Source organism: Pantherophis guttatus, chromosome 8, assembly GCF_059756535.1.
Source record: "Pantherophis guttatus breed Tessera chromosome 8, ASM5975653v1, whole genome shotgun sequence".
NCBI lineage: Eukaryota > Metazoa > Chordata > Lepidosauria > Squamata > Colubridae > Pantherophis > Pantherophis guttatus.
The window spans coordinates 25,085,112-25,107,228 of NC_142070.1; the positions used below are offsets into that span (position 1 = coordinate 25,085,112).

Consider the following 22,117-nt stretch of genomic DNA (forward strand, 5'->3'; position numbering starts at 1 on the left):
ATTTGAATTTGAATTTGAATTTGAATTTGAATTTGAATTTGTATACCGCCCTACTCCCGAAGGGCTCAAGGCGGTAAACAGCCAAATAAAATACATACAATATAAATGTTAAAAAACCATTAAAATACAATTAAATAATTGGCCCGGAAAACGAAATTTAAAACATACTTTTCGGACTGTCACTATAACAGGCATTGGTCACAAAGTTTAGCATCCTTGAGCACCTGTCTGGGCCCATTGATTTGCAAAGGCTTATGGACACACTTATTCTTTCTTTGCTGCTGCTACCTTATTTTTGCAGAGAATAATGAGGAAGGACAAAAGAGAAGAGATGAGGAGATGCTCTAAATATAAAGCAGTTATATTCCACCTCTCACATGAAAATCCAAGATATAGTTTCCTTGTGGGGAACCATGGTATTTCTTCAGCGGCTAAATTTGCCTAGATCCAATATAATTTTAATTTGTGATTTTTTTTCCCAGCCACACCTCTTTTTCTGCTAGCAACTTCACCCAAGTTCCTCTCACCTTTCCATAAGAGATTGTGCATGTCTGTGTGCATCTTGTCTGCTTTATACCGAGCTATTCTCCCATCGTATCATCTCCAGGCATAACTTGCTTGTCTGGTTTACCACATAATAGGATGGCAGGCAATATTGACTTGGGCTGTTCAATCCCCCAGAGAGAAAGAGAGGTAAGTGTAAAATGGTACCCTTTTGATTGGTACTGTTCTTAAAACCTGGACTTTATGACTATCGTGCAGAATATTGACTGGTGCATGTGTGCAGGTTCATATTTGTCCATATTTGGATAATCTTTATGATGTAGCAAGAGTTACTGCTCCCAGGGAGCCAATTTTGTGAGCTTTCCTGCTGTGCAAGAGCCGTCTGGGATCCCTCACCCAGATTTCACAGCAAGATGGTGCACAAATGCTTGCCACTATATTGACTTTTCACTTAATTTTATACCCAACCATGGCAAAGCTGCAATTCCACGGAGAAAGACAATTGCAGAGGTTTACAGTAGTAATGCATGCTTAAGGCCGAGTAAACATTTTGGAACCATCTGATAAAAGAGTCAAGGAGCTGATTACACTGAATATTCCAGTTTTATTTTTCCTGAGCCTTCAATACAGCTGAATCAAAGATAGTCCTGGGGAGTGATATTTATATCTACAATTGGAGCTGTGTCAAAAGGCATAACGCCACCATTCACCATAGTTATCTTATCTGTTGCCACATTTCATTTGCTAATGTCCTGAAACTTTGAGATAGCAGAGACCTTCCTTGAACATTGCACATACTTTTCATTTGATTAAATAGATACTAAAGTAACAACGCAAAGGGTGTGGATTCATTCATTGCCTTGGGGAAAAAAAGCTTTTCCTGGTGCCCTTCAAGAGATCATGAACACTGTAAATAGTTACTATTGGGTGCAGAAGTAATATCAGCAGCATATGTAGGCAGGCCCCGTGAAAAGTGCAATGGCATTGGCTCGAATAATTAAACATGAGTACCAAGAATTTGAGGGATGCGGTGGCTCAGTGGCTAAGACATTGAGCTTGTTGATCAAAAGGTCAGCAGTTCAGCGGTTCGAATACCTAGTGCCGTGTAATGGGGTGAGCTCCTATTACTTGTCCCAGTTTCTGCCAACCCAGCAGTTCGAAAGCATATAAAAAATGCAAGTAGAAAAATAGGGACCACCTTTTGTGGGAAGGTAACAGCATTCTGTGCGCCTTTGGCATTTAGTCATGCCGGCCACATGACCACGGAGACGTCTTCAGACAGTGCAGGCTCTTCGGCTTTGAAACGGAGATGAGCACCGCCCCCTAGAGTCGGGAATGACTAGCACATATGTGTGAAGGGAATCTTTACTTTTACCTTATTACCAAGAATTTATCTCTTTGCCAAAAAAATAAATAAATGGTGATCCTTCAATTTACTTTGCAGGCTTAGATCAGCTTTGAGACCTAACATTGGATTTCCTGGTGGATTAACAATGTTGATCCAAATTATCAGCTGATAGAAAACACACCTCTTCATTAGCTTCAAAACAAGCCTGGTGTCAGCTATGGCAAATCTCATCCTTCCATTATGTCACTGGGCTATTCTTCAGGAAGGAGAACAATATATGTTGACATGGTAATATCTACAATTGTGTGAGCATTGGCAAACTGAATAACAATGCAGGAATTTTCCAAAAAAAGAGCAATTCGCAAAATTCAAGCTAGTATTAAATACGGTTATTGAATATTGAATATTCACTCATCTTAAATATACTGGTTTGTTTATCAAATGTATATGGCCAGTCATCTCACAAACAGTGACACTTGGGTAGGGGGCATACAACACTGAATTAAAAACAATAAATATATAAAACAATAATGATTAAAAATATAAAAAAGCAGAAGACCCAATAGAGGATGAATAACTTTCTTGTTCTCTGCAATAAGGGAACCATGTGAAAATGTCTCCATTTTTGACCGACTAATGAGATAGCCAAGTCATGAAGAACTTCTGGAACTTTAACAGGGATAGAGCCAGTGGTGGGCTGTTGCCAGTTCGAACTGATTCAGGCAAACCGGTAGTTGCGACTTACAGGTGGGCCTGCCCATCCACCCTGGTGCTATGCCGTCCTACTTAGCCGTGTTTTTAAGCTGCACACATGAGTGCAAGCTGCATGCGTGAGCAAAGGGCATGCACGGAAGCCCGCGTGCATGCGCGGAAGATGCACGCTCACATTTTTGGTGTTGGGTGAACCAGTTGTTAATTCATGTGCCACCTACCTCTGGATGGAGCCAACCTTACTTCTGGGGGAGAAGGCTCTATAAGTCAAGAGCCATGGCACAGAAGGACTACTTCGGTGACCTGCCACATTAATTCCCTAACAGAAGGGACCAGCAGGATACTTTCTCTACCAGATCTGATGGGATGGGCAGATATCATTGAGGAGAGGTTGTCCTTCACATAACTTGTAACCAAGTCATGGTGGGCATCAAAGGTTAAAGCCAGCACTTGAAATTGTACCTGAAAACTAAGGAGCAACCAATGCAGCTCATGGAGTACAGGTGGTAATGTCCTGCTCGAGAGATACATATAACTGCCCGTGCTGCTGCATCCTGTACCAGTTGAGGGTTCCAGATACTCTTCAAGGGAAGCTCCATTTAGAGTTCATTAAAGTAATTCAATAAGGATGTTACCGGGACATGAGAGACAGTGAGCAGGTCATTCAAAGTTGTGGAAAGGTTCTCCTAACCCTGACTGCCCCCAGCTCTTCAAGCAGGAGTCATGAGTCCAGGAGGACCTACACACTGTGCACCAGTCTTGAGTTAGAAAAAGCAATCCCACCCAAGATTAAAGATAGTTAGTTTTTATACTGACCTGGCAATTAGAAGCAGCAGCCAAAAACAGGAACTTTTACCATATCCAGACCCATCAAATCCAAGACCAGGAACCTCCTCCTGTCCTCACCAATCATCCTTGGGAAGAGAACCAAGGCACCCTAAACGAGGTACCTCGAGCTTCCCTAGTCTCAGGACTATCAGGGTACAAAGCAAGCACCTTCCCATTTTTGTACAACGCACATACACACATACACATTTAGAGTTCATTAAAGTAATTCAATAAGGATGTTACCGGGACATGAGAGACAGTGAGCAGGTCACTCAAAGTTGTGGAAAGGTTCTCCTAACCCTGACTGCCCCCAGCTCTTCAAGCAGGAGTCATGAGTCCAGGAGGACCTACACACTGTGCACCAGTCTTGAGTTAGAAAAAGCAATCCCACCCAAGATTAAAGATAGTTAGGTTTTATACTGACCTATACTTACACATTCACAGATGGTTCCCACCAGCTGGTTCCCACCAGCAAGCAGAGGGATCCCTTCAAATTCATCCTTGACCAATTCCTCCTTAAGGTGTCACCCAGAGGAAGGAGAAAGAGGGAGGAATCAATCCTCATACTTAGTGGGAAATCCACAGTCAAACTCTCAGATAATTAATCGTTAGATGGAAACTGCAGCATTTTTCCTCCTTGGGGCTATAGGAGTAAAGACAAAAAGGCCTTCAGGAAAGAGGGGGTGGTACTTTACTGTACAACACCCCCCCCACTTGCCCATCCATTGCTCACACCATGTCTGAATTCACAGATGCAATCAATATGGCAAACTCAGACAAAGAAGAAAAACAGCCCATCCTCTATGTGGCCCATCTTTTAGCCTGCTTTTCAGCCCATTCTTCCAGGAAACAGCCTGAAAGATCCTATAGAGCACCGTGAGTGGGTCTTCCAAGCAGCAGATCTGGGGTGAAATTCAGCTGGTTCTATCCGGCTTGGGCGAACTGGTAGCAGCAGCTGCAGGAGGCTCCGCTCACCTGTGCAGACGTCATGACATCACTTTTTTGCAACAATTTTAAGCCTCTGCGCATGCGCAAATGACACACGTGAGCAATGCGAGCATGCACACGGCGCACATACATTTGCGAACCGGTAGGGAAGGTAAGTCAATTTCACCCCTGAGCAGATCCCTCAAGATTGGCCTAACTGGTTTAAAAAAGCCACTTCCATTAAAAAAAAAAGACAAATCCACAGATGCAGAAAACACAGTCAATTTGGTAGATGTGGCCAATGCCACAAGACAGCAAGCGCAACCACTTTCAGTTCACTCCCTGAGCCCGAATAAATCCAAATTATTCTGACAAATCCAAAAGCCTAGCTGTCATTTTATTTATTTATTTATATTTGAATTTATATACCACCCTTCTCCCCTTAGGGACTCAGGGCAGTGAACAGCCAAAATTAAAGTACATACAATATAAAAGTTAAGATAGCTAAAATAAATTAAATCAATCGGCCCCCAATTTAAAACCCCAAAGCTATACAATTAAAACTAACCCATAAAAAACCTAATTAGGCTAGGCCGGCTTGCTGAAATAAAAATGTCTTCAGGGCCTTACGGAAAGTGCGGAAATCCAGGATCAGTTGTATTCCAGGAGGAAGCTCATTCCAGAGGGCAGGTGCCCCCCACAGAGAAGGCTCTCCCCCTGGGGGCCGCCAGCTGACATTGCTTGACCAACGGCACCCTGAGGAGGCCCTCTCTGTGAGAGCGTATTGGCCGGTGGGAGGTTATCAGTAGCAGAAGGCGGTCTCGTAAATACCCTGGCCCTAAGCCATGGAGCGCTTTAAAGGTGAGAACCAACACCTTGAAGCGCACCCGGAAGACCATTTAGGTAGACACCCCCCAAAACATCCCTCCAATACAGCCAATAGTACCTCCATGGCTCCCATTTCTTTTGACCTTAGTTTCCTGATTCCTGGTGATCTCCTATTTAGTATATCATGATAACCCCGAAACAATGAAAAAGGTGTCATGACATTATGACACAAGCTATGCTTTTTCAAATTTGCAATGTGATAGCATGTGCAAGTGCATAAGGCATGGAACTTGCATTCACTATCTCTCCGCCATGGATGCCTATGAGTGAGACCTCCATCTTTTATTGTCATAAGGATTGGATGGTGAAAGTTCACAGAGTAGTTTGTCATAAGCATATACATCAAATTAGGGAGGTCCAAACTCAATAAATCTTCATTTACTCAAATTTCACTGGGGAAAAAAATGATAAATTGAAGGGACAGAAAGCCATTGTTTGAGGGGGACTGGGTGTTGATTGAGAAAAAGATTACATTTTTTTGCTTGTTCCATGTGATAAATTGTCGAGTAGAAAGGATTATCTCTTTGGTAGTAGTGACTTAACTGTAACCTGTATTGGAGCATCTTCCTGAATGCCCTCCAGATACATGCAATGTCATCTTCCGTCATCCAACATTGTTGTCCAATACACAAGGTCCCCAGGTTGGGAAAGGGTTATGTTGGAGTTTCCTGTGTTTTGCTGTGAAGTTATTTGCTTACGTGATTCATTGCCTTTTCCTGGAGATGATATAACTTGTTACTTGGGAAATTAAAAAGGGTTGGGACAGAAATGAAAATAATAAGTATGATGAAAAGACAACTGAAAAGGAAATGCAGTACATACAATACCTGCATCACTGAAACCATTTCATTTAACTCTTGATTTGCCTTTCAGCCACTTTATTTCCCCATGTCAAAATGTCAATACTGAATTGCACCTATTACAAGTGATAAAAAATATTGGTGTGTGTGTGAAAGCTGGTGGATTAACGAGAATATGAATAGGATAAAGCTGTATTAAAAGATTAAAGGTAAAGGTAAAGGTTCCCCCACCCATGCGTGCTAGTTGTTTCTGGCTCTAAGGGGCAGTGCTCATCTCCGTTTCTAAGCCGAAGAGCTAGCGCTGTCCAAAGATGTGGTCCTGTGGCCGGCATGACTAAACGCCGAAAGAGCTGTTACCTTCCCACCAAAGGTGGTCCCTATTTTTATACTTGCATTTTTAACATGCTGTCGAACTGCTAAGTTGGTAGAAGTAATGGGAGCTCACTCCATTACGTGGTGCTAGAGATTTGAATAGCCGAACTGCTGACCTTCTGATCGACAAGCTCAGCATTTTAGCCACTGAGCCACCGTATCCCTAGTAAAAGATTAGAGGAGCCTAAATTTATTAAAATCCACAGAGCAAACTATAGAAACTTAGTTTATAATTATAGTCCCTGTGGACTGCCATGGGCTTACAAGACAACAACATTCAGAATAAAATAAATTCTTCTTAGAGGGAGAGAGAGGCATTGTTCCAAGTATTGTGTATTTTAACATACTACAAGATTTTTTAATATTAGAGTAAGTGCTTCAAGTTCAAGTAAGAAAAGTAAAATTAATGAAGAAGAACTTTTCCCTTTTCTTTTAACTTGTAAAGTCTGCCGCGAAACCTTCTGTGGAACGCAAGAAGATATTCGTAATGTTGTCAAGTTTCAGTAGATCCACCAGAAATAGACATAATTGTTTCTTGGATACTTTTTTTCCATCTGTATAAAACCCATAATGTCCTAATAGAAATAATAGTAAGAAAAAAACAAGAGCTCTTATCTCATTAACAGAGTATCACATAATGCAAATAACAATTCAGAGAGAAGGTTGCATGATTGAAGGAATGATGGAATGAATGGATTGTGAGGAGAGGAGGGGGAAGGGAAAGGGGATACAGGCAGGCAGGCAGGCAGGAAGGAAGTTTTCCGATGCTCCCTACCAGTATTCCACAAGGATACTCAATGGGTAAGCCAGCAGGAAGTTGGAAATCATTCCAACTCCCACTGCTTTTTTGCTGGCCAATATCTCTGAAACAATGACCCAATGGGACACAGGTTGTCTAGCAAACATCTAACAATGCTTACTTATATATTGGAGCACTATAATTTGGAAGGAATTTTCAGAGACGAATGCCTGCTTGTTTTACATGTTGGATCAACTTGCTGTTTTTTATAGCTAAATTAGACACTAGTTGTTCATATGCAATTTGTTACTGAATAGCTGGATCTGCCATAGTGTTCTATAAATGTCTCCAAAACATCTGGTTGACCATCACTGGAAGAAAAATGGATGGATTAATTTTCCAATGAAGCTGAATCACTGTTAATTCAGTGAACTTCTTCAAACATAACATGACTCGGTAAAATATATTGTGAAGATCAAGTTACAGCATAAATCAATTTGCAAGCCTTCAGTTTGAAAACGAGAGTGCATTTAGTTTAAAATCTTTCTATTTCCATCATGACATTGGTTACAAGTGAGAATGATGGCAAACACAACCTTTTAAGTAATCCTGTGTTCTCCATAAGTCAGCAATGTTTACACTCTAGGCAGTTCTACAAATTAATTATTGTTTGACAGCATTAGCAGTCAAGATGAAGAAGTCAGGGTTTTTTTTTCTTCTGTAGGAAATGCAGTGCCAGAAGAATATTTACTATAATAATAGTTTTGTCTCTTAATTTTTTTCAGGACAATCAATCTACATTTCCTTTCCATCTTTACAGGTGTTTTGATGTTTTTCTGCATCGTTGAGAAAAGTGAAATAGCCAATTAGTTAGGACACTTGCTATGTGTGCCTGGAAGTGACAGATGTGAAATTCCTTACAGTTTCATGTTTTGGAGCATATTTATTTATAGATTGGAATTTGTCAAACAAAAATGAGAACAATAATAAGAATAAAAATACAATGACAGGGACGATAGGCACATTAGTGCAATTATGCACTAAATTTTGACCACTTAAATAGTAAGGTCCACAAAAGTCAATTTGTGACTGAAACTGTGAAAATTTGTAGGTGAGACAACTGAATCAGGTAGGGCATTCCAGACTTCGACAACTCTATTACGGAAATCATGTTTTTTACAATCAAGTTTAGAACGATTTACATTGAGTTTAACACGGTTGTTGGCACGTGTATTATTGTGATTAAAACAAAAAAATTCATTTACAGGTAAAACATTACTAAGTATAATTTTGTATGCAATACCTAGGTCTGACCGCAAGCGATGCAGTTCTAAGTTATCCAAACCGAGAATTTCGAGCCTAGTAGCATAGGGAATTCTATTGTGTACAGAAGAGTGCAAGACTTTTCTCGTGAAATACTTCTGAACCCGTTCAATTGTACTGATGTCAGATATATGATGGGGATTCCAAACAGTTGAACAATACTCTAAATAATATAAACAAGGTCAACATTTCTAATGGTTAAAATCTATTTATGTCAAAAAAAGAAGCACATACACAGACAGGTCTGGTTCACATAGAATGCAAAACTATAATAAAGTTCATTTGTTTTTGTTTAATATATTATACTAGCCCAACCGATTGTGGTTTATTCGGCAAATTATAACTAAAGAAGCCATGGCTTAGAGTGATGTGAGAAAACAATCATAAACACAATCAGATTCTGGAAAGAATGGAATTTTGACTTTATCAGCTACCTATGTAGTGTTTTTCCCCAAAAATTGTTAAGACTGCTGTATTTGAGTAGGGCTGATACATGAACTATTCATATAAGAAGTCAAAAGTCATATCTTCCTATCTTTCTAAGGTTTATGGTTTTAAATCCAATTGCATTATTTCTTACTGGAAGAAGTTAATCGCAAATCTCATTGAAGACTTTTTTGAAAAAAATAAATGAAATATATGTTTGGGATTTCTGTCATTATTTCACTAGGATTTTAATTCATTCAGTCCTTAGTTCAAAAGACAGATGTAAAAGAAAATTGCCATGGATTTCAATGAGGTTGATGGAATCCTTCAAAACAGATTCTGCCATATCATGTACAGACAGAAATTCTATCATTCTTGTCTCATAAATCTATGCCCTCCCCACCCAAAATGTTTATTAACTTTGTTTTACTTGTATGCTATCTCTTCCCGAATACTCTAGACAGCAAACAATCTCATCATAAAATAATCTCCTTTCAAAAGACCCATATATACTTTTAAGACTTTTATTAGAGAAAGTTGAGACCAAACATGAATATATGTTTGAGAAAAGTAACCTTTAAAAAACATGTATAAATATACTTTCAAAACTTACATATTAGAGATAAGGTAAAGTTTTCTTCAAGCTGAACTCGGTTCTTGGTGAATTCTTGAATGTGTCGCCAGAGCTTCTTGGCAGCAATGCAAAAATTATTTGCTTGGGATGTTTTTTTGTGATTTCTCAGTTTAGCCTACAACCTTTATATTCCCTGGAGAAGTCCCAGCCACATATTATCCCTGTCTGACCAAGGTTTTAAGCCCAGAGAAGGCCAGTTAGATGCTGCCACCCACAGAGTTCCATATTAAACTCAGTATATTAGGGAAAGTTGCAAACAACAATAAAGAATGCTTTCTCAGAACTCTCAAGTTAAAAATGCAAAAAAAATGTTTTTAAAAAAGGATAATAAAATTTACATCACTTGTATAAATAGTCTCTTCTATTGGTACCAACAGCTGGCTTCCATGACTAAGGCAGAACTAGCACATGGGATTTTGTACTACTCAACTAGTGTTTTAACTGTTTGGTCAAACTGATTCTCCTGACCATGTATAATCAAAAATAAATTCTATGGAGCTGTTTGGGAGCTTGTTCCCAAATAGAAATCTGGTATTAAACCTGTTGAAACTAACATTTATTTTTTATTATAGATGTTCTGGAGAGTCAGTATAGCCAAACAGTTAAAACACTAATTGAGTAGTGTAAAAATCCATGTATTTGTTCTTTTTTCTTTTTTCTTTACATTTTTATTCATTTATCAAAATATAAAATACAAAGAGAAATTCAAAAAAGTAATAGAATGCTAGGAAGGGGAAGGTAAATTGAAAGGCAATTGAAAGTCGGTGCCTCTGTCTTTCCTTTTTCCAAATGTACTGTAAAGTGGAAAAAGGAAAGACAGAGGCACCGACTTCCAATTGCCTTTAGCATGGTAGAAAATAACAATGTTACAATCTTAACTTTTTACTTTTACACAATAGTACGGTATATATTAGCCATTTCTATAACAACAAACCTATCTAATTAGCAAAAACAAAATCAAAATTTCATTTTTTTTCTAATGCAAGCACAAAATCCAGAAGCAATTTCCAAAGAGAAACAAAATTAAATGCATTCTCTTCTTTGGATAAAAGAATCAATAACCCATGGGCTAGTTCTATCTTGGTCATGGAAACCAGTTGGATGACTTTGGTACCAATAGAAGAGAATGTTTGCAGCTCAGGGTTGAACTGTGAGGTCCTTTGTGCTCTCTGAGCTTGGTTATTGTCTTACAGATATTTCATTACACAACTAGGTAACATCATCAGAAAGGAAGGTTGGCTCTCTGTTTATATACAGATGGTATATATTTTGTATATAGAAGATGACTTTGGGCCGAGAAAAATGACAATGGTGAACCACTATCAAAAATATTAATGAGAAAATTAAATGGGCTTCTCCATATACTTACCAAATGTCATACCTGACTAGAAGGAATACACAAACAAAACTATATACTGATTTGCAGTGTACATTTGTCATAATCAGAAACTGTGCCAACATTTCAGTACGTTGGCTGAAATTTCCCCTGCATATGTTTTATATTTACATTTGAGTCTTTGAATACTTTCAACAATTCTTGTTCTCTTTAAGTATCTGTCAAGGGAATGGTTATATGGCTGTTCTGCTTCCCAGCTTCCCATCTAGCATTGTGGTTCAGAGCTACTGGAAACTTCTACATTCTTTTTACTGTTTGAGGTTAAAATGAAATAAAGGAAAATATAGTGAGTCTTTTATATTTGTTTATATGTGACAAGGGAGCTATTAAGGAATTAACAACAATGCTGCATCAAAGACTAAAAATATTCCATTATTATACTGCACCTGCAGTTCTGCTTACAAATACCAATTTCATTTATCAATCTGGTCTTGACAAGTTAATTTTATTTGAATGCAGCCTCCAAGAGAGCAGGTACTGTATGCAATAGAATGCCCTAACACTTCTTTTTAGACAGACCTAAAAAAACAACAAACCCTAATAATGTTCAATGTAATTGAAACTGACCTAATTTGAATTTAAATTCTTGTCACCACCACTTGGGGTAGTGTCCTGGAAAATAGTATTATGAATGGTTTTTATATTGCTTGAGTTGTGGACTGAATCCAAAATATATGCCAAATAATTGAAGGAGCAGTTGGATCTCTTCCAGTCTACTGTATTAGGCAAAAGCCTTCTACAGCAGTTGCTTAACCATGAATGTGGTTAACTCCAAAAGTTCTGGAGTAGGTGTAGATGTTGCTGCTATAATTGCATCTTTTTTTTGAGGGAGGGATATCGTTGCACATAGGTCTGACTTTACTCAAGCTTAGTTTGCCCACACGATTCCTCCAGTCTTCTTGATGCCATAAATGACGTAGGGCCATTGTGAATTGTTACTCAGTTTATTAAAGATTTCTATAGGTGCACTTGTATAAGGTATAGGTAAAGGTTCCCCTTGCACATATGTGCTAGTTGTTCCCAACTCTAGGGGGCGGTGCTCATCTCTGTTTCTAAGCCAAAGAGCCAGCACTGTCCGAAGACGTCTCCGTAGTCATGTGGCCGGCATGACTAAACACCAAAGGCGCATGGAAGGTGCTTCCTATTTTTCTACTTGCATTTTTACATGCTTTCGAACTGCTAGGTTGGCAGAAGCTGGGACAAGTAACGGGAGCTCACTCCATTACGCAGCACTAGGGATTCGAACCGCCGAACTGCTGACCTTTCTGATCGACAAGCTCAGCATCTTAGCCACAGAGCCACCGTGTCCCCTAGGTGCACTTGAATGGAGAAAGATAAAAAAGTATATCTGCGGTCTGGAGTTCAGCCGCATTAAAAGCTTTCTTAGTTGGCAGGCTATGAATCATCCTATGCTATGATTGTTACTGACCATAGACGGTTCTGTGCACTGAAGAATGAAGAATGAACCTTCTGTGCCACTGAAGAATTAGAATGAACCTTAAAGGACTTGAAGATAAAGAGATTACCTATGCCTGATGAGTCCCATTAGAACAAATGGTTCACACAGTACCTCTTCTTGCTCAGTAGCAATTTTTGACATCTGTCAAAACTACAAAAACTCCCTCAGAGGATTGGGGGAGAGATCTTGAGGCTTCTAGTACGAGGTCTTGTAGCTCTCTAGTTTGAGACTGCACAAAGCATCCAAAATACTTCGTACAGGTAAAAATGTCTCTGTATCATCAGCAAAATTAGAGGATAAAATAATAGAATCAGAATATCTTCAGGAACAAAATTGGGATGATTTGAACAATTCCAAACTTTTCTGGTCTAGTAGTTTTTCATAACAAAAATGTTTCAGAACAATTATTATTGTTTGGTCATTTTTTTGGAATAAATTGGCTCAGTACCTATTTCAAATTAAGGAAGTTATTCTGGTTTTTTCCTGCACTTATATGAGGATACAGTATACTTGTTTGACCTGTTCGTTATTTATTGCTTATAATTGGTATCCTTTGTGTGATACTCAGGTTCACAGGCAAACATGGCATTTTGAAATGGGCACACTTACAAATTATTTAAATAATTTACTATAGAGAAATACAAATTGCCTTTTTTAAAATTTCAGACTGATAGTGGTCAGTAATGGGTATAAATTCCTCCCAGAAAAATACCATCTACTAAATTCTTTAAAATACTGAATTTGATGACAAGATGGGATGGGAAATCCAGCTAAATATTAAGAGAACTTTCTTAAATATGTTTTCTCTTTCTACAACGTTGGAGTACAAAAAACAGAATAATTTTTATAGAGCAATTGTAACAATTACTAAGAATTTTCTAATCACTAATTGCCAATATAACCAACTGCCAAAGGTTTTATCAATGTAAATAGCTTTCTTATCATTAATAACTGTGTGTTTTAGAAGTGCTGTTTTTCACCTTCTTTCTTCCACTAGTTAATACCACAATGAGCTTATAATGTTTAAGAGGAAAAAAATGTGATGAAAAGAAATAGTTTGCACAGTACTTGCGTTGAGTCAATAGGCATGTGATGCTCAGTTTCTATGATTCTCAGTCATTAGATTAAGTTATCACAATTACTAAGATGATTGAGTGTATTTTGGCACCGTAAGTGGTTTTAAGGACTTACATAATTCTGTATGCTTGCGTAATAGACATTTATTTTACCTTTCTTTATTCTTCTTACTCGTTTTTCTCTGCTTGGAGAATCTGAGAAAGGGGAAACAAGATTCTTATCTGTCACCGAAGTCTTTACTAATGGCAAACTGACACTACTAGAGACAATTGAATGACTTATCTGCACTATTCAGGTCCCTCGTGTTTGTTGTAGGGACTCTGGGCTCTTGTTCACCATCAATTGCCCTTCAACTGTTGCTTCCAAAGTAGTAAATCCAAAGTGCAAAGGATTCAATCATTTCTCTTCTTGGTACAATAAAGCCATCTTCCCCAGCTTGGGGTTCTCCAGAGCTGAGATTAAATTGCTTAAGATTCCAAGGAAGTGTGGTCCAGTATATTTGGAGGAAACCAGATTGAAGAAGACAGTACACCCTTTTCCATGAATGTTAATATGATTATTTAATCATTGTGTTTTTTAAATCTATATTTTCTCTCCAGAATATTGTTAAATATTACTATGAAAGCCACAAGATGAAAAAAAACCTCATTCAAACATATAAAGTTATATGCATGAACTACATATATCCTGGTTTGCAAAATTGATTGATTACTTTATTGCTTCATGTTTCTTGAACCAAGGATGAAAAGAAAATCGGGGGGGGGGAGTGATAAAGTATATAAGAAGGTCCTTAATTCTTTGCACCATGCATTTAAATAAGTTTACATCAGATCAGGATTTTCCAGTTTAGCAAATGAATATCAGATATGAGCAAGACACTAGCTGTTTACATTAAACTTGGCCAATAATAACAAGTGTAATCCTTTTTTAAAAATGGCATTTGTCATTGGACTGGCACCAAGATAAGGACTCTACTTTTATATGCAGGGCAAAATCTTTCTATATGTCTATGCTTGGGCAAGATAAAAATGCTTACAGTTTTCCAAATTTTACAGCTGTTTCTGCACTGCTATGAATGTACAGCAATTCATGTGATGTCTCCTCCATATTAGACATGGAATTAATGAGAAACTAGTTCATGTAATTTGGAAGCACCATCGAGTTCAATGCATTGCGTCACAATGTTTCCCTGTTGCCTGTTAAACACACTGTTGTATGTCAACCTTTATAAAAATTATAATCTTATTACAATAGTATATAGAGTGGTTGCATCAGCATAATTTTTACCAGTCAAAGGAGAAAGGAAAGGAACAGGAAGGAGAAATTTGGATATCAGTCTCAAGTTCATCGTTAAATATTTACTACTTTTTAAAATTAAAAAATATTCTCCATAGTTCTACCGTAATTCTTGCTTTTTGGTGCCCACTTTTGCAATAGGGCTATTTTACCTCAAGTTGAAGAGCCATTCTGAAGCACTTTATGACTGGAGAATCCAAACTTTACCCATAGTTTGATAGCTTGTCCCGAGGACTGTTGAAACCTGTTTAGGTTTTGTTGTGTACTATATAATAGAATGGATTATTTTTTTCAAATGCATATTAATAAGCTGTAGTCTCATCCTTGCTTACTTGACTTTAAATTGATTCTCAGGACAATATTATACAGCTAAGTTCAGATATGTTTAGTTATACCCATCATGCAGAGGAGAAATCCAGAAGGTTCTGATAGATTCTGGAGAACCGGTAGCGGAAATTTTGAGCAGTTCGGAGAACTGACAAATATCGCCTCTGACTGGCCCCAGAATGGGGAGGGAATGGAGATTTTGCAGTATCCTTCCCCTGCCATACCCACCAAGCCACGCCCACCAAGCCACACCCACAAAACCAGTAGTAAAAAAAATTGGATTTCACCACTGCCATCATGCTATTCCTTTTCAGAGTAAGCATTGTTTGGGGGAATGCAGAAAAGGAAACAATAAGGCAAAGCAATTAAATATATGATATAATAAAAGGAAGAAGAACTGAAACTGCTTCACACCAACCCTATTAACTCTATTTGTTAAACGGTCCTTGAGCCCTTCTTTCTAAATCATGTGATTACACTTGATACCTAAGTGTGTAAGTGCCCTTTATTCTTTAAGCCTCTCCATTTCTATTTTTTCAGGCTCTAATCTTCCTTCTCCTGCCACAACTTCCTCATAGGCCTTGCGGTCAATCCATTTCTTGTACTCATTTCCTGTATTCATGTCCATGTTTATACTTATTCCTATTATTTTGTACATGTTTGACAAACTAAGTAACTAAATAAATAATAAAAAGTCAGGGTGATTGGATGGAGTTGAGCATTTACTGGCCGAATGCTGCTGGGGATTTGCAGGGGTTTGGGAGAATCTCTAGCTAAGATTCTGTGCAGTTTGGAGAATCCCCAAATCCCACTCCTGGATGGCCCTGCCCACCCCACCTCTTCCCTCCCAGGAGTCCCCACGTGGCCCGTTTTGGATGCAGGTAAACGTAGGACGTGCACAGAGGCTCAGGGTGGGCGAAAAACAGGCCTACCAGAAATTCAGGAAGGCCGGAAATGGGCCCGGAGCCTGAGGAGCCTCCCAAAGGCTCGAGGAAAGCCTTGAGAGCCCAGGGAGAGCAAAAATTCCCCCTCCCGCCATGGTGCAGAAGGCCAAGTAGGCCACGCCCACCATGACGACACCCACCCAGCAACCAGACAGAGAACCCCTTGCTAAAATTTTTGAAGCCCACCCCTGGCCAAATGCCCTTCCTGATGCCATGTGGAATTCACAGCAGATACTTTGTCTTTGTGCGCTAGGAGAGAAAAAACTGCCGTTACCTAGGATTGAACTCTTTACCACTAGGCTACCATGGTGCTCTACTTGCTTCACACACTGTTGTATGTAAAGGTTTATGCACCATTTGTCAAGCTGGGCCTTTCAATGAACCCATAAGAGAACAACAGCTGACCTCTACATAGTACAGGTAGTCTTAGACTTAACAACAGTTCCTTGAGCAACCATTAGCATTGAAAAAAGCGACTTATGACCATTTTTCACACTTTATGTCCATTGCAGCATACCCATTGTCACGTGATTTATTTTCGGATGCTTGACAACTGACTCTTTATGATGGTTGCAGTGTCCCAGGGTCATGTGATCACCTTTTGCGACCTTCTGACAAGTGAAGTCAATGGGGAAACTAGATTCACTTAACAACTGTGTTACTAATATATGTGGCAAGAAAAATCCTCAAATGGGGCAAAACTCACTTAACAAATTTCTTATTTAGCAACATAGATTTTGGGCTCAATTGTTGTAAGTGGAGGACTACCTGTACTATTAAACATGACATCTTTCTGCAAAATTACTATTTATGAGCAGTGGTATACCGTTTCAAAAAGGACGCCGTGGCTCAGTGGCTAAGACGCTGAGCTTGTCAATCAAAAGATCAGAAGTTCAGCGGTTCGAATCCCTAGTCCGCGTAATGGTGTGAGCTCCCGTTACTTGTCCCAGCTTCTGCCAACCTAGCAGTTCGAAAGCACGTAAAAAATGCAAGTAGAAAAATAGGGACCACCTTTGGTGGGAAGGCAACAACGTTCTGTGCGCCTTTGGCGTTTAGTCATGCCGGCCACATGATCACGGAGACGTCTTCGGACAGCGCTGGCTCTTCAGCTTTGAAACGGAAATGAGCACCGCCCCCTAGAGTTGGGAATGACTAGCACATGTGTGAGGGGAACCTTTACCTTTACCTATACAATTCAAAGTGATTTCATTCAGTAACAAATCTCCAGATCCATATTCCTGCAAAACTTTCTGTTTCAGACGCTGCTTCTCTACATGAAAAGGATGAACCTAAATGTGCAACCCAGCTGCCCCACCCCTCTAATCCCGAGGTTATTCTTGGCACATTCGTTGGAATGCAAGAATAGGTTCTGGGAAATGCATAGTTTTCAAAGATTGCAAAAACTATTCATGCATGGGATAAGAACCATTTGAATGTCAAGTTTATTTTTTCATGCATTTGCTCTGATATTTGTAACGTGGAGCAAAGAAATTATCTTTGCTCCAAGTACCCAAATTATCTCTTTGAACAAACAGTGTGAATCAGAAATAGCTAAATCAGATGTGTATGTCCACTGCCGCCTGTTTGCTCGGTATGCAAATTAGAGTGGATTCTTGGGGATTACATTTGGCTTTTCTGTGTGTGTGGGGGGGGAAGAGAGAGAGCTGACATTTATTGTCTGAAACAGGCAGTGGAAGAGAAAGAAGAAAAGAAAAGAAAAGAAAAGAAAAGAAAAGCTGCATTTGGAGCTTAATGTTCTTTCCACAACCACATGGAATAACAGAGTGTAGGAGAACTGAAAGTAAAGCTCATCCATTTGAAAAACCCAGATAGAAACTTTTTAAGAAGTGGAAAGGAATTTTTTTCCCCAAAAAAATCCAGAACGTGGACTATTTTTCCCCCCTCCACAAATACGTGAGGTGGAAGTCCAAGGAGAATCCTGCTCATAAAAGAAACTGGATGAGAAAGGTAAAAGGTAGTAACAAAGGTTGAGATTTTTGATCAGGGACACCTCTCTCGAGCGGTGTGCTGTCTTTTAGAAAGTTGCTGACGGAGCTTTGGCATTTGATCATCTCCAACTGCTGATTAACACAGCACCGTTTTATATTTAACTCTGACCAGAGCAGGAGGAGTTGGGGGTGGGGCTGTGCTGCTTATAAGGCAAATAGGAGCAGCCACAAAGTTCTTCTGCATGCGTTTCCTCTTCTCTTCTCTCCTGAACCGATTCCTGCTTTACCAGTCATTTTCCTTTGGAAAAAATCAAACTTTTTTTTTTGTTTTTGTTAACTGTCTAAAAGGGAACTGAGGGGAGGGAGAGAGGAGAGAGGCAAGCAAAAGCAGATGAGAAGGAAAGAGGAAGAGAGCCTATTAAATACAGCCGGAGTCCCTTCTTCAGCCAAAGAGAGAAAGAGAGAGAGAGAAGAGAGCAAGCAAGCCACCGCACTGTTGCTTAATGTGTCTGTTTTAAGTTGTAAGTTTGGTAAGCACCGTGGGAGATGCAAGGAATGGATATTGAAGACAAGTCATCCAAAATGTATTGCATGAAAGGCAAGCACGTGGCCATCATTTGTGGAGTGGTAACTGCTGTGGCCTTAATTTTGGGACTCGGATTAGGTTTAGGATTAAAACCTGAGGCCTGCTATCCTTCAGAAGACAATGGGCAAGTGTCAACAAAACCACCCACATCCACTGCTCCAGAGGTCACACATCCTTCAGAGACCAGTGTGTTTTGCAGTGCCAAAAATGATGAAAACGGACCCTGGATGAATTTCAGGCTGCCCAACTATTTTTACCCAGTTCATTACGACTTAGACTTGATTCCTGAGATGGAAGCTGAGGTGTACACTGGAATGGTAAATATCACCATCAGCTTGAAAGAACAGACAACCAGACATTTGTGGCTTCACCTGAGAGAAACAAAGATTACGGAAATACCTGAGCTCAGGACATTCTCAGGCCAGGTCATTGGGATAAAGCATTGTTTTGGATATGAACCACATGAATATGTGGTGATAGAGGCAGAAGAAGACTTGCATCCTAACAACTATTTCCTGAGTATGAAGTTCAAAGGCTATTTGAATGGTTCCCTGGTTGGATTTTATAGAACAAGCTATGAGGAGAATGGAAAGACCAAGTAAATCTCTCTTTTAACATTTTTGCACTATTAATTTTTGCACAAGGCTCTTCTCTCTTTTTCTCTCTCCATCTTACACCTTCTCTTTCCTCACCACAGAACTGTGGTCTTTCATGTGTATATATATATAATGGGATAATGATAGCTACAACACGGAGATGGTGGTTCTAGGAATATGGTTTATTTTTGCTTATGGATTTACCACATATTTAAAGAATGCAAAGGCAACAAAATAAGCACATATCTCTTGGGCTTTTGTTCTATTAAGTTCTTTATCTTATTCTTAATCATACTTTTATATTGTTAGACAGAATGTTCCAAGACAGAAAACATATGTCTGGTAGTTTAATTTAAATTATTATGATATCATAAGTGAAATTCATTATTTATACAATGATGGCCTTTTAATGCACAATTTCTTCCGTTTGTTGCCTGTAAGGTATGTTTATATATAATTGTTTGGCAGCATCCAGATTAAGAGTTGACTACTGTTAGATATGTAGAAATGTATCAGTGGAAGGCTAGAGAGGAATCTGGTTGTTGCTTCTCATCCTCCTAATCACAATTTCAAAGTGCAGTCGTTTTTGAAACAGGACTTTGATACTGGGGGTGTCCATCAGGTGTGACACAAGATCTCAAGCTGTGGGAAATCTCTACATCTCAGTCCATATACGGAAATCATTTTTATTGGTTTTAAAATAATAAGAAAAAGAAAAGGAACAAAATGCAAAGACATTTATGATAGAAATAAATATATTGTCACAGAAAAAAAAATACATAAAACAATAGTTTGTAAGATTTTTGGAAACAATGTTCTCTATGCTGTAAATTTCTACAGTTATTGCTTTTTTTAAAAGTAAAAAGTGCAACAAAGAAAAAAAATATAATATGATATATCATAACAGCAAACAGATACAATTCTATACAGGTAGTCCTTTACTTACAAGCACAATTGAGCCCAAAATTTATGTGGCCAAGTGAGAGAGTTGTTAATCCATTTTACAACTTTTCTTGACACAGTTTTTAAGTGAATCACCGCAGTTAGTAATACAGTTGTTAAATGAATCTGGCTTCCCCATTGACTTTGCTTGTCTGAAGGTCACAAAAAGTGATTGCATGACCCTGGGACACTGCAATGGTCATAAATATGAGTCAGCTAATAAGCGTCTGAATTTTGATCATGTGACTATGGAGATGCTGCAAAGGTTATAAGTGTGAAAAATAGCACTAGCACTTAGACTTATATACCAGTTTACAGTGCTTTACAATCCTCTCTAAACGATTTGCAGAGTCAGCATATTGCCCCCAACAATCTGAGTCCTCATTTTACTGACCTCGGAAGGATAGAAGGCTGAGTCAACCTTGAGCCTAGTGAGATTTGAACTGCCAAATTGCAGTCAGCTGGTAGTCAGCAGAAGTAGCCTGAAGTACTGCACTCTAACCACCGCGCCACCACGGCGCTTGTCGTGGTCATGTCACTTTTTCAGTGCTGTTGTGACTGTGAATGGTTGAGGACTACATGTACTTATCTAATACAAATATCATTCAAGTATAGATATATTTCTAATACATTTGTATAACTATCATGTTTTTAACCTACTGTATGAGTCCCATGTTTCATTATACTTGTCCATACAAAGTCTTATAGGCACTTCATTCATAGGTGGCAAATACAATCAGGTCTTCCATCCATGGAGTGTCTGGGGCCCTGTGTTTATCTTTCCAATGCCGCAGTCACAGTCTTTTGGACATAATAAGGGCAAAGACAATCCATTTAAACCCATTTTCAACCCAACTATTACCTGGTTGGCAAATTCCATGTACTAGGTATGTAGCTTAAGAAAATATTATTCTCTGATTTTTTTAGCTCTTGTCTCTGCGTTCAAGTCATTAAGGCTTTGAGAAATACTCAGATTTTGAAATAGGCTTGCTTTCTGCTGCTCCGGAGGGCTGAGCTAGAATTGATGAGTGGAAATTGCAACATTAGGGAAACTACAAGCAAGAGCTGTTAGATGATGGAACAGAGCACTCCAGGGAGGACCAATTTAAGCAAAAGCTGGACAGCCATATGTTAAGGATGCAGTGGTTGCATGTTCCCTGCAGTGAACATAATTCTATCTTGTAGGCTTTCATAACAGGCTGCATTGTTGGTAGAAATTTACAGCATAGAGAACATTGCTTCTGAAAATCTTACAAGCTATTGTTTAATTGGAAGTTCATTTCATCACAGGGATGTTACTTGGGAAAGTACAATAAATATTAAACCAAAGGTTTGGAATCCTTCCATGCTTAGTCCAGCCTTTCCCAATCTCATAGTCTCCAGATGTATGACTACAACTCGCATCATCCAATGCTATTTGGATATATTGCCTGGAAGAATGACAGTCTGAGTGAGTTTCATCCTTCCTTCCTTCATGTTTAATCAGAATTGTAAATAGGAAACAGTGTGGATTGATGAAGCAATGTTAGAACTGACATATATTAATCATTATTTGTATCTCAAACCTAGCACAAATAATTTTCCAAGGTCTGATTCAGTATGTATTGTTTTGTTTGGCCATGTTTGTATTGAGATGCTTGTAGAGGCTTCGAAATTAGGAATTTGTTTTCTTAATAAAATGAAATTTAATGAAGTATTCAGAAGAATAGGTCAGGCTGAAAATTGTATAAGTCGCGTGGTGCCACAAACTCTACAAAGACCCTATTGTGGATTGTCTTCTGACTTCTGAAATGCCATAGAAGTGCCTTAAATTGTAGACTTAATAGTCCTATATGTTTGTAAGGTAGTTAGTTAGCACTATCTGGTTCCATCCATGAACTCTTTCAACTTCCAGTTGAAAGCCATAAACCGGTCTGTATTTTGTGCAATGAAAATCAGAAGAAACTCTACAATTGCAAGAAGAAATTTAGAAGTAAATGAAGATGTGAGTCAGGATTGTGGACACAAAATCGGTAATGCAGAATGTTAACTAAAAAAAAAAAAGA

At 38.8% G+C, this 22,117-nt stretch overlaps 1 protein-coding gene and 1 long non-coding RNA gene across 2 annotated transcripts in view; both read left to right on the forward strand.

Moving 5' to 3' along the window:
* The first annotated feature begins 301 nt into the window (after window positions 1–301).
* On the forward strand, window positions 302–2,252 carry LOC117679972 (uncharacterized). Its single transcript, XR_004595503.3, has 2 exons — window positions 302–693; window positions 1,949–2,252. It is a non-coding gene; the product is annotated as an uncharacterized LOC117679972 (long non-coding RNA).
* Window positions 2,253–17,660: 15,408 nt separating this feature from the next.
* ENPEP (glutamyl aminopeptidase) overlaps window positions 17,661–22,117 on the forward strand; it is a 57,711-nt gene continuing 53,254 nt past the window's right edge. The window contains exon 1 of the mRNA XM_034442282.3: window positions 17,661–19,132. Coding sequence (XP_034298173.2) covers window positions 18,495–19,132 — 638 coding nt within the window. The 5' untranslated portion in view covers window positions 17,661–18,494. The remainder of the gene's footprint in view (window positions 19,133–22,117) is intronic.